Source organism: Phyllostomus discolor, chromosome 7 (assembly GCF_004126475.2).
Source record: "Phyllostomus discolor isolate MPI-MPIP mPhyDis1 chromosome 7, mPhyDis1.pri.v3, whole genome shotgun sequence".
Taxonomy (NCBI): Eukaryota; Metazoa; Chordata; class Mammalia; order Chiroptera; family Phyllostomidae; genus Phyllostomus; species Phyllostomus discolor.
The window spans coordinates 104861090-104876095 of NC_040909.2; the positions used below are offsets into that span (position 1 = coordinate 104861090).

A 15006-nucleotide genomic window follows, 5' to 3' on the forward strand; every position below is an offset into this window, starting at 1 on the left:
CCTAGAAGTCTCTCTCTCCTGGTTCCTTGGCAACTGTGTTTTAATGAACTCCGTGGGTCACAGAATTCATAAATGTAGAGCTGGGATTAGCCTAATGACGGTGTGGTAAGGTTCTCCCACAGCATTTCTACCAATGATTCCTTTCTACCACTTATAGCTTGGCATATTTTGATAACTTATTTGAAACAAAAGTGTTAATAACTCATGGCTTCCTAATAGATCCAAACCTTTATCAATATAAAGCAATATTTTTGTCTACTTTCATAATTTTTCCTTTGGGTTCTTTGTGTTAAGTTTCTTTCATCACTCCTGTGGTGTACATTTTAAGATTCATTTTGCTCATCTTTCTGTAATACTAGTTTAGATTATTCTCTAGTTGTTAAAATTAACCCAAATGGAGAGTATTTTGCCTTCAATGATAGTTGTTTTTGTTGTCGAGATTTATAGGCTTTATTCATGTAGTTTTGATTATGTTTTTAGATTTTTGTGGGTCTTTTGCTTTTCTTTTTTTAAAGCTTTTTTTAAAAAACATTGTTTCTTTTCTTTTTTTAGTGCACTGAGAGGTATTTATTCTGTTTATATTTATTACAATTTTTAAAAGGAATTATCAAGTCTATATTTCTAAGTTTCCAATATCAGGTATGAAACAGTGTCTTTAACTTTGATTTGAATAGAATTGACTCCTTGCTGTGAAAAATGGGTGATTTAGTATGTTTATCATCCCACTCACCACTCACTGCTGTAAAACACAAACAAAAAGTCCATGTAAAATGGACATTTTTGTAGCTGTCAGAGCTGTCATTGAGCTATACTGAAGGTATAATCTACAGTTACATAGCACTGGCTTGGTCTTTGAAATGTACACAGTGGAAATTTATGAATGGGTGGGTCATCTCCCCATAAACATGTGTGTCCTGCATCATAATCATTCACATCCGTGCTAGTGTTCCTGGTCTTTTGGAACTTCTGTTGATTAGTGAGAATTCATAGGTGTCTCTTCTTTCAAAGTTTAGGCTCAGGCATGATCAGTTAAAAATAAGCTTAAAATTATCATAAAACAACAATCCAGTGCCCCCCAAAATATTAGAAAAACATTCTTTCTATGTTTCAGCTTTGTGCTTTCTGCTCTTGACTTATCTAGTGGAATTGTCACGTATGTCAAATGGTGCTCCTCATTATGGTGAAAAATGAAACAACAGGTGCTCTCCCCATTACCCATGTCCTGAAATAGCCAAAATTTATACACAGAGGACCAGAAGGACTGAGTTCACCTTTTTCTAACTTGTTGGAAAAGTACAATGTAGACAGGCTAAATCCAGCTGGGAATTCTGTGGGTCACAAATGTCATTAGCAGTACAGAATTGAGACCCTTGTCTAGAGCTGACTTTTTAGAATAGTTACATGGTAAGGCTAAGCTGAGGTGTATTTTTGTTTGTGTCTCCCTAAGTCTTCCCCTTTTAGGGCTGTGAAAGCTTAGTGACTAAGTAGTTGTTTTCTTTTCCTGTGATACATTTCTTCTCCAGTTCCAAAGCATCTGATACTTCTCTTAATCAAAAATCATAATTACACACATAAAGCTCTGTATATTATCATAATAGCCAGAATTTGTAGTCCTAGTTTGCTGTTTACCCAACTGATTCATGTAACTAACATTGAACAGTCATTTCAAATAGTATGCACACAGCCTTGTGGACTTCAGTTCTGCAACTAATTAATGCTTTCTGATACTTTGTGTATACATACATATATTAATATACTCTATGAGAATAGTTTCTCAAAATATTTATTATTTTTATTGATTTTTTTTTAGAGAGAGAAGAAGGGAAAGGGGGAGAGAGAGAGAGAGAGAGAAATTGATCTGTTGTTCTACTTATTGAAGCATTCATTGGTTGGTTCTTGCATGCGCCCTGATGGGAATCAAACCTACAACCTTGGTGTATTGGGATGATGTTCTAATCAACTGAGTTACCTGGGCAGGGCCTCTCAAAATATTTATTTAAAAGCAAATATTAACAATAAATGAAAACATTTAGATTTGTACTTATTTTTTAAATTGCCGTACTAAATGTTTTAATTAAAGTACCCATCTTGACTTTTTCCCACTTGTCCTTTCAAAGCAGAAAAGTACATGAATATTGGAAACATTTCACCCAGGCAGTGAAACTATGCCCAGCATGCAAGGCCCACTAGCTCTACAGCATGCTTTCCAACTTAAACAAACTTAAACCCTGAATGCAGAAGAATGACTAAGCAATTCAACAGCTTTCTCCTATTTTATTCTGTTTTCAAAGTGGATTATAATCATTGTATTCCTACCTTGGGGAAAACTACAAGCAGCAATTCAGCTTTTCACAGACTCTTTTCTTAGCTAAAGATGGACTTCACATGCCAAGTCCATCATCGAAGCCCTCATGGTATTATACTAATAACAAGAAAAATTGCCACATTTTGATGATCCTAATTATACATGCTAGGACAGTATCATACATGTCTCAAAATATTTTCCTAGAATTTAGCTTTTTCTCCTACTGTCTATTCTTCATACTTATAATAAATATATTGAAACCACTTACAAAACTTAAATTTTAAAAAAAATTGAACTGTCTCAGAGGTAGTATACTTTCTGTTATTCCACATTTTCGAAGTTCTGTGGACTACCAATTGCTCATTTATGGAAATTTTCAAAATCCTTGATGTGCTTGGTCCTTTTCTTTCTGTGTCATTTACCAGCTTGGGCCGAATCCATTTCAAGGCAAGATGTAACAGCCGAGGAGGGGCAGCAGCCCCCAAAACCAGTGGGAGCAGCAGGAGAATGCAGTATTGGGGGTGAAAGGAGAAGAGGATTTCAGAGCTAAATGATGTGTCACTGAACAGTAAGCTGCTTGAGAAAAGGTAAGATCGCTTATTTACATTCAGTATCAGTATTCCCCATGACAGGTGGGGGGCTGTGTTTCACACCCTCTTGGTGGTAGAATGGAGACCTATCTTGTGCAATGCCACCCAAAGTGCAAGGACTGTGAAGACAGTGAAAAGGCTATTTGCTGTCATGATTGTGACATCCCTGTTATTGCTCTTGGATTGTAAAGTTCCAGGCTTTCTGTTTTAAGGAAAACAAAGGACAAAGATTTTCCACGTAGCCAAGATTAAGGCACATACATACACCATTGACTCTAGGCCATATCATATGCTCTGTTGGACCATGAGTGAAAAAATGTCTGGCTTCCTTCTAGTGCATATTGTCACTGTGCATTCTGTCTGTTTGTGTGAGTGTGAGTGTGTTTGAAAATGTGTGTGACAGTGGGGGGTGGAAGCCACCAAGATGTCTGTCTCTGGGGAGATGAGTGCAGTGCGGGGGTACACAGTGAGAGTAAACAGCAGTTGGGAGCTCTGTACGAGATGGACAGATGGCGTCACAGCTGCATCTCACAGACACAGTGTCCATTGTAAAGAGGTAAGAAAGAGAAGAGCCATAGCATAAGAGCACCTATATAAAAAAAACATACCCCCAACCACACCGTTCAATATAACACAGGGGTACATACATGGCCAGAGATTCCTGAGAGTAGGTATCTTCTGGAGGTCATGAGGGAATAGCCATGAAAATTGAGGCAAGGGGGAAATGAAATAAATCAAGAGGAGCACCTTGAGTGAGGTGAATATAGAACACGCCACTTTCCTCCCTGCCCTTATTCATGGATCACAGTTCTACCTGCCTCTTGTCTAAAATCAGATGCCAGTTGTTTTATATAGTTTGCCCAGTTTTGTAGTTGTATAATGGGGAGGTAAGTTAGTCCAAAGTCCATTATTTACCATAGCTGGAGAAAGAAATGTCTTTTATCTTTAAAAATTATTTTAATAAGTTTTAAATTTTGGTTTTGTATTTCTTTTGCAGTATTTTATCATTTTTACACTTGGCTTATATATGGCAGACAAAGGTCATGGTCACAGAGAATGGTAAATATTCTTTTCAAGTAATTTATAACTTATTTGTCATTTTCTATGGCCTGAATGTTTGTGCCCCCCCCCCCCCAAATTCATGTGTTAAAATCCTAAACCACAAAGACAGTGGAACTAGGAGGTGGGGTCCTTGGGAGGTAATTAGGTCATGAAGGCAGAACCCTCATAAGTGAGATTAATGCTCTTACAAAAGAGGTTCCAGAGGGACCCTTCTTTCTTTTCACCATTCGAGAATAGAAGAAGTCTGTGACCCTGATGAGGCCCTCACCTGACCGTGCAGACACCTCATCTAGGACTTCTAGCCTCCAGCACAGTGAAAAATAAATTTCTGTGGTTTATTTGAGAGAGAGATAGAGAGACCATGAATAGATCAATGAAGAGGCATGTGACTGGCACTGGGCATCAAAAGAAAAAAGGCATTTGTGATGGAGAAACTTCTGCAAATCTCAAAGAACTCAGTGCAATGAATGGCTCACACAACAGTCATGGGGTGACATACATGTTTTCTATTTATTATGATCATTGGCAAACAAAAACCACAGAAACAACACATGCTACCTGTAGTAAAATTCAAGCATCACATAAGGTCTGTTGATTTGAGCCTCAAGTCAGAGTGACATCAGGTGTGCAGGGAGCAGAGGGGTGAGGCCACTCATTATGATCAGAATAGAGCACACAGAGTTCCATCTACAGGATCTTCCCACACAGAAAGCATGCCCAATGGGAAAACCCAATGTAATCCTTGACTGCTTAATGCATTACATATTATATAATTATCGAGCAGGACTCTAGTATTGACATTTGTATTCTAGCTCAACAGTTACATTTATTACTCCTTATCATCAAAAATGTGTGTTCCAGCAAATGACTTTCTACCTATTCAAATAATGAGAGGTAAAGTCCAACTTGGGCATATGAGCAAGGATATCCCCACTACAGAGTGATGGCAGAAAATGTGACTAAGGAAGAGATAGTTTACTTATACACAGGATATAGGAACTATGGTTTCACATGGAGGAAAATAGAATCAGCTTCGTGCTTTTTCCTTACTAATTTCCAAACTGGAACTCAGACCGTGTGTGTCCATTTGTATATATTTGTGTTTAAGACACAAGAAACATGCACGCAGGAAGCCCTGCTGCATTAGGCAGTTACTGCTGAGGTCACGGGGTTTTGGTCCTTACTGCTCTCAGCACGGAATTCCATTTGCTATTCCTTTGTTCTAACTGCTCTTTTTTATACCTGTCTTGAAAAGAACTATGGTTATCTTCATCCTCTGTCTCTGAGATGATTTCCATCTTCTGAATGATGAGTTTAATAAGCTCGTGCTGTTTTTCCAGAAGAGAAGTCACATCCTTCAGCCTGAAAGGACAGACAGGTTTCATGAATTCACTTTAGCCCTCCTGAGTACACGAAGGCCTTGACACTAGAAGCATTCTGCATCAGATTACCTGTGCACAGGCTATACAGACTCATGGCATCAGAATCCTTCTAAGTTTAAGTGGTTTCTACAGTTATTATTGTTGGTTCATGGCTGGTTTATTTCTGTTCCCATTTTAAAGACTAAAACACTGTTGCACAGAAAGGTTAAGTGGCCTGAACTCAGGTAGAGGAAGCCTAAAACCCTCCCACTGAACCACTGAGCCAGCTTCTCCAGGGATCCTCAAAATCTTTCAGAGTTTTGATGTACCAGTTGAGATGGCTCAGGGGGATTGCAGCTTAAGGTACTGACCAGTGAACAGCAGCAATAAGTTGTTGGGTCTAAAAACTCATGATTCTCAATCTACTAGCAACATCAGTGAGTTAAAGCGTGCCTTAATTCATTAGATAAACACAAATACATAGTATAACCTTATACTATGCATCATTATTTAACAGTTTTAAGTTTCTCCTGGCTGGTGTAGCTCAGTGGATTGAGCACGGGCTGGAAACCAAAGTGTCCTAGGTTCGATTCCCAGCCAGGGTATATGCCTGGGTTGCAGGCCATAACCCCCAGCAACCGCACATTGATGTTTCTCTCTCTCTCTCTCTCTCCCTCCCTTCCCTCTCTAAAAATAAATAAATAAAATCTTTAAAAAAAAGAATTTTAAGTTTCTCAAATGCAGGTAAGAGGAAAAATACATACCGGTATTTCTGCTTCAATATTTCTACTTCTAAAGCTGTATCAGTATTTGGTATTTCTTGTCTTGCTTCATTAGTGCAAAAGACATACTGAAATATACACTATGGGATAAAAGATTAATAGTTACTCAAGTTAAACTCAATTCAGGAACCACTGCTTGAACATGCGCCACAACTCAGCTGCCGAACCGGGGTGGGCTGGCAGAGTCCCTGGGAGCCACGGCCCCCAAGGACCTCACATTCTGCTTGAGAGAAATAGAGATATTTCACACAAAGAGATATAATGGAATTGCACACAAAGAGATATAATGGAATTACATATGTTACAACAGAGGAAACTACAAGATGTACAGGTAATGCAGAAAGAGGAGTGAACTGGAGTGGAGGATTCTTTAGGAAAAGGTTTAAATGAATCATTTTTATGAGAAAATATTCATGAACAATGCTTATCACAAGTGGTGGCATTTCATCCAGTTTGAGTCCTCTCAAACTGTTCTGCACCATTATTCAACAAAACTGAGTTTCACATGGGGAAATTTCTGAAATGCTATTTTAATGTATATTAAAAATGGATTGTCTTTAAACCAGTAGTGGGCTGGAGACGGTCGAGGGCAGATGTGAAATGACCAGGAATGAGGTAATTCTAGGAGTCCAAGCAAGAGGAGACGGCGCTTGCACAGGCCACCCAGGAAGTCAGATGGCCTACCCCTGGGATTGACTGGGCCTGAAGGGTCAGGAAAAGGGAACAGAGATGTCAAGGCTGACATCTCGCACAGGCAAATGAATGGCACGTTCAGTGACTGACATAAGGAACTTGAGAGAAAGGTGGGCTTTTTCACCCTTTCCCCGTAGGGAATGTCGGGAGGGAGTGACGCATGGGAGGAGTGAAAGTCATGAGCTTTCACCTGAGTTTGTTTTGAACATGCTGAATTTGAAGGACCTTTGAGACACCCCAGGGAAGAGGTCAGGTGCCCAGTTGGATATATAGGGGCCCAGAATGCAAAGGAGAGCTCTAGGCTGGAGAAATCAATTGCTGAGCTTCTGCATTAGGAAGTAATTGCAACTATGGATATGAGCAAAGTCAGGGAAATAGTGTAGAGTCAGAATAAAGCCTAAGCTTATACTTAGATGGACTTTATCATTTTATGACTCTACATTGGAAAATTAACCTACAAAGAATATTTGTAGAGATCAGAGGAAGCCCAGAGACAGTTAGGGTTAGTATCCAGTACTGATATATCAGTACTCTTAAATAGTCCCTTTTGCATTATAATGGAATGCCTTGCTTAATCTTTGTGTATTTTCTATATGTATATTCCATGTGTGCTTGTGAATATGTACATGTGTGTTCTATATATGCACATAGACACACATACCTGCATATGTATGTGACATGTGATTATGAAACACAAAGCATATCTGCACTGTGAAAAGGATAATTAAGGGGTACGGCTGGTCCACCCATCCAATGCTCTCACAGGGATAAGGCACATATTTAACACTGAAACTGTGGCTGAGCCACTTGGAAACAGAGACAAATGTCTCCCTCTGCACTGCTCATCATTTTATCATCCTGGCTCCATCCCGCACTTTTTTTGAGAGCACAGTTATTTCCTTCCTACAGGCAGAGTGATTCAAAGCATGTAAAAGGGCACCCTTAGGGATCCACAATGAATGAAAGTTGAGCAGTGTCCCTCTGTGTACATAGATGTTTGTTACATGTACTTACTAATAACCCTCTCCTGTATCTGGGTCTATTGGGATACACGATGGTGGATTTCTGATCCACTTTGCGCAGGAACCAGAGTGGCAGCTTCTTCTCTAAGTTGGTATGAAGTTCCACCTAAAGCGCATTTTGGATTTAATGGGTAGAAATGCTTAATTAGCAACTGGAAATCATACTCTGAACAGACACGATTGTTAGTACAGCCAATTGAAACCGACTTCATGTACAAGCAACCGGGATGGCCAGGTCTCCTTCGCCCCTACCCTGCCCCTACCTTTCACCTCACCCACTGACAAGATGGGAGCGAGCTACCTGGTTGGCTGCCTGTTAACACGGAAAGAGACTCAGGAAATTTCTCGGTTTCTCTGCTGAGATTGCTGTAGGAAAATTTTTTTCATTTTTGTTTTCTGACTACCAGAGGTACACCAGAGAACACACACACCAGGCACAGCATGGCTATTCCCTGTTCTAAGAAGATGCCATTATTCAACAGCTTGTTCTCAGAACTCTGCTATTCTTACATGTGAACAGTCAAGATGGTGCTGATTTCAAATACTATACTTACCTGCATAGCAATCCTCTTCAGCAGTGCGTGCTTCTGGACCTCGGCAATGTCACCAACCGCCAGGCCAATCTGCAGCACAACACAGCACTGAGTCACTACCAGTTTAGTGGCTGATGTCACAGTGCCCTCGAGCTCTCCCTGGGCACTGTGGGAGTGGGTGTGGCATTTACCGGCAGCTCCCCTGAAACACGGCTTACACGCCTCACGCGAAGCTGCACAACCGATATGACCTGGCAACAGGGACGGCCGTGTTGGTGGGTCTGGTAATCTTAAGTGTTATCATGAAAAGTGAAGACATGCAAATTAATCTGAAATTCATTTTAATTTAAAGTAAAAGTATGTTCTTTATGGAAAGGACAGGTGTGATGTGATACCGGATGCAATGGGTAATGGCCATGCAGCATGGTTGGAAGCTGCAGGTTAGCATCTAAAGTAGACAACTGTGACTGGACAACATGGCAAAGTTAAAACAGTAAATTGAGGCAAGGAAGGAATTTCTATGTTACATATGTTTGGCAGGAAAAGGTACATTTTAGGGGTGGGTGAGGCTCCGGCAAAAACAAGAGCCATTTAGAAAACCACGGTTAGAGAGAATTAGGTGAGGGGAAGGGGTCAGTTCAGTCCTCTTCAGTCCAAATTAAATTGCTTATATTCACTCTCTCACTGTTAGACACTCAGCACCTGTCTATGCTGAACCAGCTCCCGCTTGCTGCGGCCTGACAGCAAATGCCAGTCCCTGTTCTCATGGAGCTCAAAGTCAAGCAAACTCCTGTGAGAGGGGCTCTGTCTGTCCAGGTCACCACTGTGTGCCCTGTGCTCAGAATAGTGCAGGGCACGTAGTAGGCACACAAAATAGCCGCTGAATGAATGAACAGTGAAAGTATATCCCAGGGTGTGCAAATGAGCATTGAGGAACAAATATAGTCGGCAAGTAGGTTTTATTTGGCAGGATAATGTTTTTGTTTTTTAATTTGCAAATCCTGAGGTGGGCATTCTCTCTGGTTTAGATCAGGCCCCCTCAAAGCCAACTATCTTGTAACTGCGCCTTCATACATCAAATGTACTTGCCCGGGCTCTGAAGACATCTGAACTTGTGAGACATAGGCTTATAGCTTGTGAGTCATCTAAGCTTGGGAGTGTCATTATAACTTATTCATATAAGATATAAGCTTGTGAATCTCATTGAAATTTACTAATTTAAGTAATAAATTAATAATAAATATTAATCAAATACTATTAATATTTAATTGTAGCTAACATTTATTAAATGCATATCATCATGTCTTAAATGCTTTGTGTTAGCTCATTGCATCCTTTTATTATTATCTTTCTCTGATTTGTACAAGATCTGGGTAGGATCCAGAGCACAATGACCCTTGCATGCTATGCTCATGGGTTTAGACTAGACTGAAGCTTTAGAAGAGTCATAGAAAAAAAGTTAAAAGAGTCACTGACAGGCTCAGTTTTTCATTATCAGAACATCACAATGGTGATGATTTGCAGGAAGGATTAGACAGAGAAATGAGACGAGATGGAGAAATTCTTCAGTGCCCTGCAGCAATATGGATGAAGAACCATGAGGCTGCAAGCTAGTAGGGAGTGGCTATAAGAGGGAAACATCAGGAAAACAACTGAGGAAAGCGGGGGTGGGTGGATGGAGACTATTTTCCAGTAATCTGAGACAGTTTGAGGGAAGGAGAATGTTGTCAGTCTGAACTCTGTTGGGTTTGATCTTGTTCTGGGATATGAAGGTAGGGAAGCTTAGTGGGTGTTGGACATGTGGATCTTGAGTATGGCACCGACCTATGCTATTGCTCAGCCAAATTCTCCTCCTGATAATGATCTTCCAAAACATAAGTGATTCTAAGAGAAGAAAGTGGGCTTTGTGTCATTCTCTGTTATTCTTAGTGCCATCTTCTATTTTTCTAGGTCACCAAAATGAAACTCTGGAGTTATGTCAAGTAAGTGAATCAAAACATTAAGTAGTCTGTATTATTATCTTTTCTTCCTGGAAACACTGCCTGGCACAGTCCCTGGTGCATAGTCAGACTCATAAAAAGTGTGTGGAATATGTGCATATTTGAGTCAATGAATAAGGAAAAAACATGCCCTGTAGTGCCAGCTAGGACTCCCCGTGGACCTGGGGTATACTTCTGCCTGTGCCAGCCAGCATGCTGGTGGCTGGACAGGTCATCTGTGGAAGGGCACGGTCATGTCTGCTGGGGGTGGTCAGCATTGGAGTGCTTTAGAGGGGGCACCTGAATGCTGCAGGTGCCCTCCCCACTTAAATCTCTGGTTCAAGTGCGATTCAAGAGATGATTTCCTCCTCCTGCACACCATGAAGGTCTCTGCTTAACCTTTGCCTTCCCCTCCCACCCCTCAATAATTCCAAAGCCCATCATTCATTTTTATTCCTTACTCTGCCTTGGAGTTCTTCATAGCATTTACCACCCCTAAGCCATCATGCTTCATATTTCTTTGTTCACTACTTAACTTCATGACAAGTTTATAATTATGTAAAGACTGAGTATTAATCTGCCTTGCTCACTACTGTTCACTAGCACTTGGATCAGTGAAGGGCATTTAGCACATTCTTGATAAGTATTTGCCAAGTGAATGCATCTTCACATCTCCTGGGCCCCACCCTGTGCCTGGCACACTCCAGGCACATTGAAAGAATGAATTTCATAGGTGTCCTGTTTTCCCTTCATGGAGGGAGTTAGTTAAGGAGGCTAATAATTTTTATTATTAAGCCCCAAATGGTCAACAAACAGGAAATACAAGGATAAATTACTTACAAGTAAATTCATGAGGATAATTGGGACAAATATTGCGAAGGTAATAAGTTGTACAAAGGAGAGAACTGGATATGCCAATTCATTTCTCAAATATGGTTCTAGAAAGGCATCACGATAATTAATGTCTCCTAGCATCATGCTGAAGGTCTGGACTATAGAAAGCACTGGGGAGCTGAAAGCATCCTGAGGAAAGATAGGGAAAATGAAATGCAAAATTCATTAATGAAAAAAATGTCTCCTGGAGAGTAAAATGATAAAATCATTTTTTGATAAAACCATAGCTACTAAAATACAATGATAAAAACTACTAAAAACTGGTAGTAAAGTCATCAAAATGATCTTTTCTGCACATAAAACATATCATTATGCATTACACATAAACTTTTTGACAATGGAAAAAGTTATTTAATAAGACTATACTTTTTCCTACAATGAAAATCACTTGAATATGAAATATACCAGATAAACTGAAAGTACCCAAATATTGTTGTATTATTGCTTTTATACATCATTAAGATTTAAATATAAATGCATACTCCGAATACTTCTAGCAACAAAAGGAATCACAGCTCCTCACCTGTATGTTCAGGAGGACGTAAAAGCTGAGTCCAAAGGCCAGGAAAAGGAACACAGACACAACTGCGGACCTCAGCAAAGTCTTCATGATTACCTCCAACATGACAATGAAAATGCCACAGTGTTCAAATCTAGGAAAAGTTGAAAATTACAATATTTATTCACTTTTCTGGTCCAGCGTATTTCATCTGGTGTCAGTATTTATCACACACTGGGCACTAGTTTTCCCAAGTGAGATAACTGGGAAAGGCCAGCCACTTCCAAAAAGAAGACATGAGGATTCATGAGGGGTCAAGCTGTCTTATTTTCAAGCTGTTCATTCAACCTGCTTTGTTTCTCCTTGTTTCCCCCTCCTGACCACTTGGCCAAAGTAGGAGAGAGAAATCACAGCTCCCCAGTACCAGAGACAGTGCCACCAGGGGGGGAGGGGATGAGAGAGATGAGCTGTGTGGTGTGTCGGTGGGGAGTGATGGGATGTGTCTCTGCACCTGAAAGCACCTGCCACTGGGAATGGCCATGTGCTTCACATTCACCCTCCTTACAGCTCCCTGAGCTCTCCTGTGTCACCCCTGTCCACCTACATTGTAAAGTATTGGGTAGATGATGGGAGTCGTCTGGCCACTAGCTTGTGCTCTCCCTTTGGCAAAGGTACCCTGTTACAAGGGGAGTCACAAGATTTTACAGCTGAAAGGGACTCCAGAGGCCTTAGAAACCAAGTTCCCAGAGACATCCAGTAACTTGCTAAGGTCACTGATAATGACAAAACCAAGAGAGTGGCACCACCTGGACCTCTTGCCTTCCAGGCCATTGATCTTCCCACCAGAATGTGTCTTTTCCGGGGGGTGGGAGGGGACAGATTTCAACCCCAGGGTTGGAAAGATTTTGGTAAAATGCTGACATGTGACTTATGAGCTGAGATCTTGGGCAAGTTACTAAATCAGTGCCTCAGCTTCTTCTTTTGTAGACTGTGAGTGATAACACTTACCCCTTGTTATTATTAGGATTACGTGAAGTGACATATTTAACCCAACATTAGCAATTGTAGGAGGCAGGGGAGATTAGCCCTTCTTTCCCCTCTAGAATTAGATTCTTTGGGTTTGCTTTTCCCCTTCTATCAGTATTCCTTCCCATACCTACCACTTCATTTTGATTGTGTTAATCTAAAGTGAATAATTACCAGATAATACTAGGCAAAACAAGAATAGCCAATACTTTTATACCCATTGACTCCCACAGATGTGTCTATACCAGTGGTTCTTAATTCAAGGTGATTTTGCCACCTAGAGGATAGCTGACAATATCTGGAAACATTTTGTTGTTGTTGTTACACGGGGAGGGGATGGTAGCCACTGGTGTGTAGAGAGCAGAGACCAGGAATGCTGCTAACATTCTACAGTGCACAGCACAGAGCTCTACAACAAAGAATTATCTGGCCCCAAATTTCAATAGTGCCATGTTTGAGAGAAGCCTGGTCTACACTCTGAACTCCATACCTCCCTCCCCTTTTCCTTAATAGTATGTAAAAGATATCTTCAGTGCTGGCTGGCATGGCTCAATGGATTGAGTGTCAGACTGTGAAGCAAAGGGTTGCTGGTTCGATTCCAAGTCAGGGCACATGCCTACATTAAACGCCAGTGCCCAGTAGGGGGTACGTGAGAGGCAACCATACATTGATGTTTCCCTCTCTCTTTTTCCTTCCCTTCCCCTCTCTCTCTAAAAAAAAAAAGTTTTAAAAAATAATATCAAAAGGAGAACTATTGTAAGTCCCATAAATGCATAACTAGCTTATTCCTTATCCAGTTTTTATAGACTGTGAAGATATCTTTTAAAAAAAAATAAAGATTATATTTATTTATTTTTAGAGAGGAGAAGGGAGGGAGAAAGAGAGGGCTAGAAATCCACTGAGTCAAACCAGCCAGAGCCTTCTTTTGATATTAAACATGCCTAAAAGATATAGAAATCATTCAAGCTGGTTTTACCTCTGAAGATACAATAAGAAGGTCATCCAATAAAAGTAAATAGCAATTGCTCCACATTGCCACTGCAAATGAGCTGGTATACCAACGAACAAGGGCAACACAAAAATGATGCTTGTTGTGTAGATAACCCACTCAACTCCATTGTTAGGGTCCAAGAAGTAATTCCTTTTCTGGTGTTGAAAAGAATGAAGAATCACCACATGTAGAGATCTAGCATCTTACAGATGGTTATGTATTGTATATAACCAGTCACAATAGTTTTACATTTTGCGAGCATTGTAGCTGGGGAGGTTAGGACCAAGAAGCCAGCTCCTGCCACCCTGGACTGAACTCTGAGTCCCGGGTCCCTGTCATTGTTGAAGGTGGCCCAGCCTCTTGTGTTGGTTGACCTGGCACTTAGGGAGTCTGATGCCTAAGGAAATTCTACAAAGTTCTGGGTTTTCCCCATAGAATCCACTCCATTTTGAGAAAAATCAGGGGGTAGGAGGAAGCTGGAGGTTGGTTTAGTAACTCCTTTCTGCTTGTATGTGGACATACAGGATATAAAGCAGCTAAGGCTGCTTCAAAGGAAGTTTGAGACCTGTGCTAAGAATCAATTACCATAATGATTTGGTATATTTTCTATTCTTCAAAATGTCATGCAGAGTAAATCATTTAAATGGCAATAAGGGAATGTGGAGACCAAATCTGTAATTCTCATGTTTAAAAAGTGAAATTGGTGAAATACTAAATAATATGCCCTAACTCATTTAATGTATAATGGAACAATACAGTCTAACTCTCAAAATTGTGGCAATTTACTGAAACTATATATATATAAAAGTACTTGCAATGTATATTATAAAACAAATGCAATGTGCTAGTATCATCAGGCAAATACCCATGTGCTTATATCATATAATGAGGCTAATTTTCACAGAAAATAAGATATTGTGTAAAAAGTATATAACTTTTAAAAACTAACATGCATAAAAAGTATACCCCCAAAATGAATAATAAAAGTCTTAGAAATAGAAGATCGATGCCATTCATCAACAAAACAAGGACCTGCAGGTAATTTCCATACCTCTTGCATCTGATCTGAACTTGGTTCATCCATTTTTAAAAGTAGAGTAGAAAGTGAAAATTATGCTAAAAAGTTCCCAATTTTTATTATAACTTGGTATTTTATACGATAAAGAAAAGGATTCCTTTTAGGAAAAGAAAGTCAAAGAAAAACACATTTGAAATGAAGTCTTGGCCCAAGTAAGTCTTTTTTTTTTTTTTAATTGTTGTTGTTGTACC

At 40.0% G+C, this 15006-nt stretch overlaps 1 protein-coding gene across 1 annotated transcript in view; it reads right to left on the reverse strand.

The window, feature by feature from the left end:
• Window positions 1-4458: 4458 nt before the first annotated feature.
• The window catches only part of TRPA1 (transient receptor potential cation channel subfamily A member 1), a 47542-nt gene continuing 36994 nt past the window's right edge, over window positions 4459-15006 (reverse strand). Inside the window, exons 21-27 of the mRNA XM_028533870.2 lie at window positions 13723-13892; window positions 11745-11874; window positions 11168-11350; window positions 8370-8438; window positions 7808-7921; window positions 6083-6180; window positions 4459-5319 (exon numbers count right to left, since the gene is read on the reverse strand). Of these exons, the coding sequence (XP_028389671.1) occupies window positions 5121-5319; window positions 6083-6180; window positions 7808-7921; window positions 8370-8438; window positions 11168-11350; window positions 11745-11874; window positions 13723-13892 (963 nt within the window). The 3' untranslated portion in view covers window positions 4459-5120. The remainder of the gene's footprint in view (window positions 5320-6082; window positions 6181-7807; window positions 7922-8369; window positions 8439-11167; window positions 11351-11744; window positions 11875-13722; window positions 13893-15006) is intronic.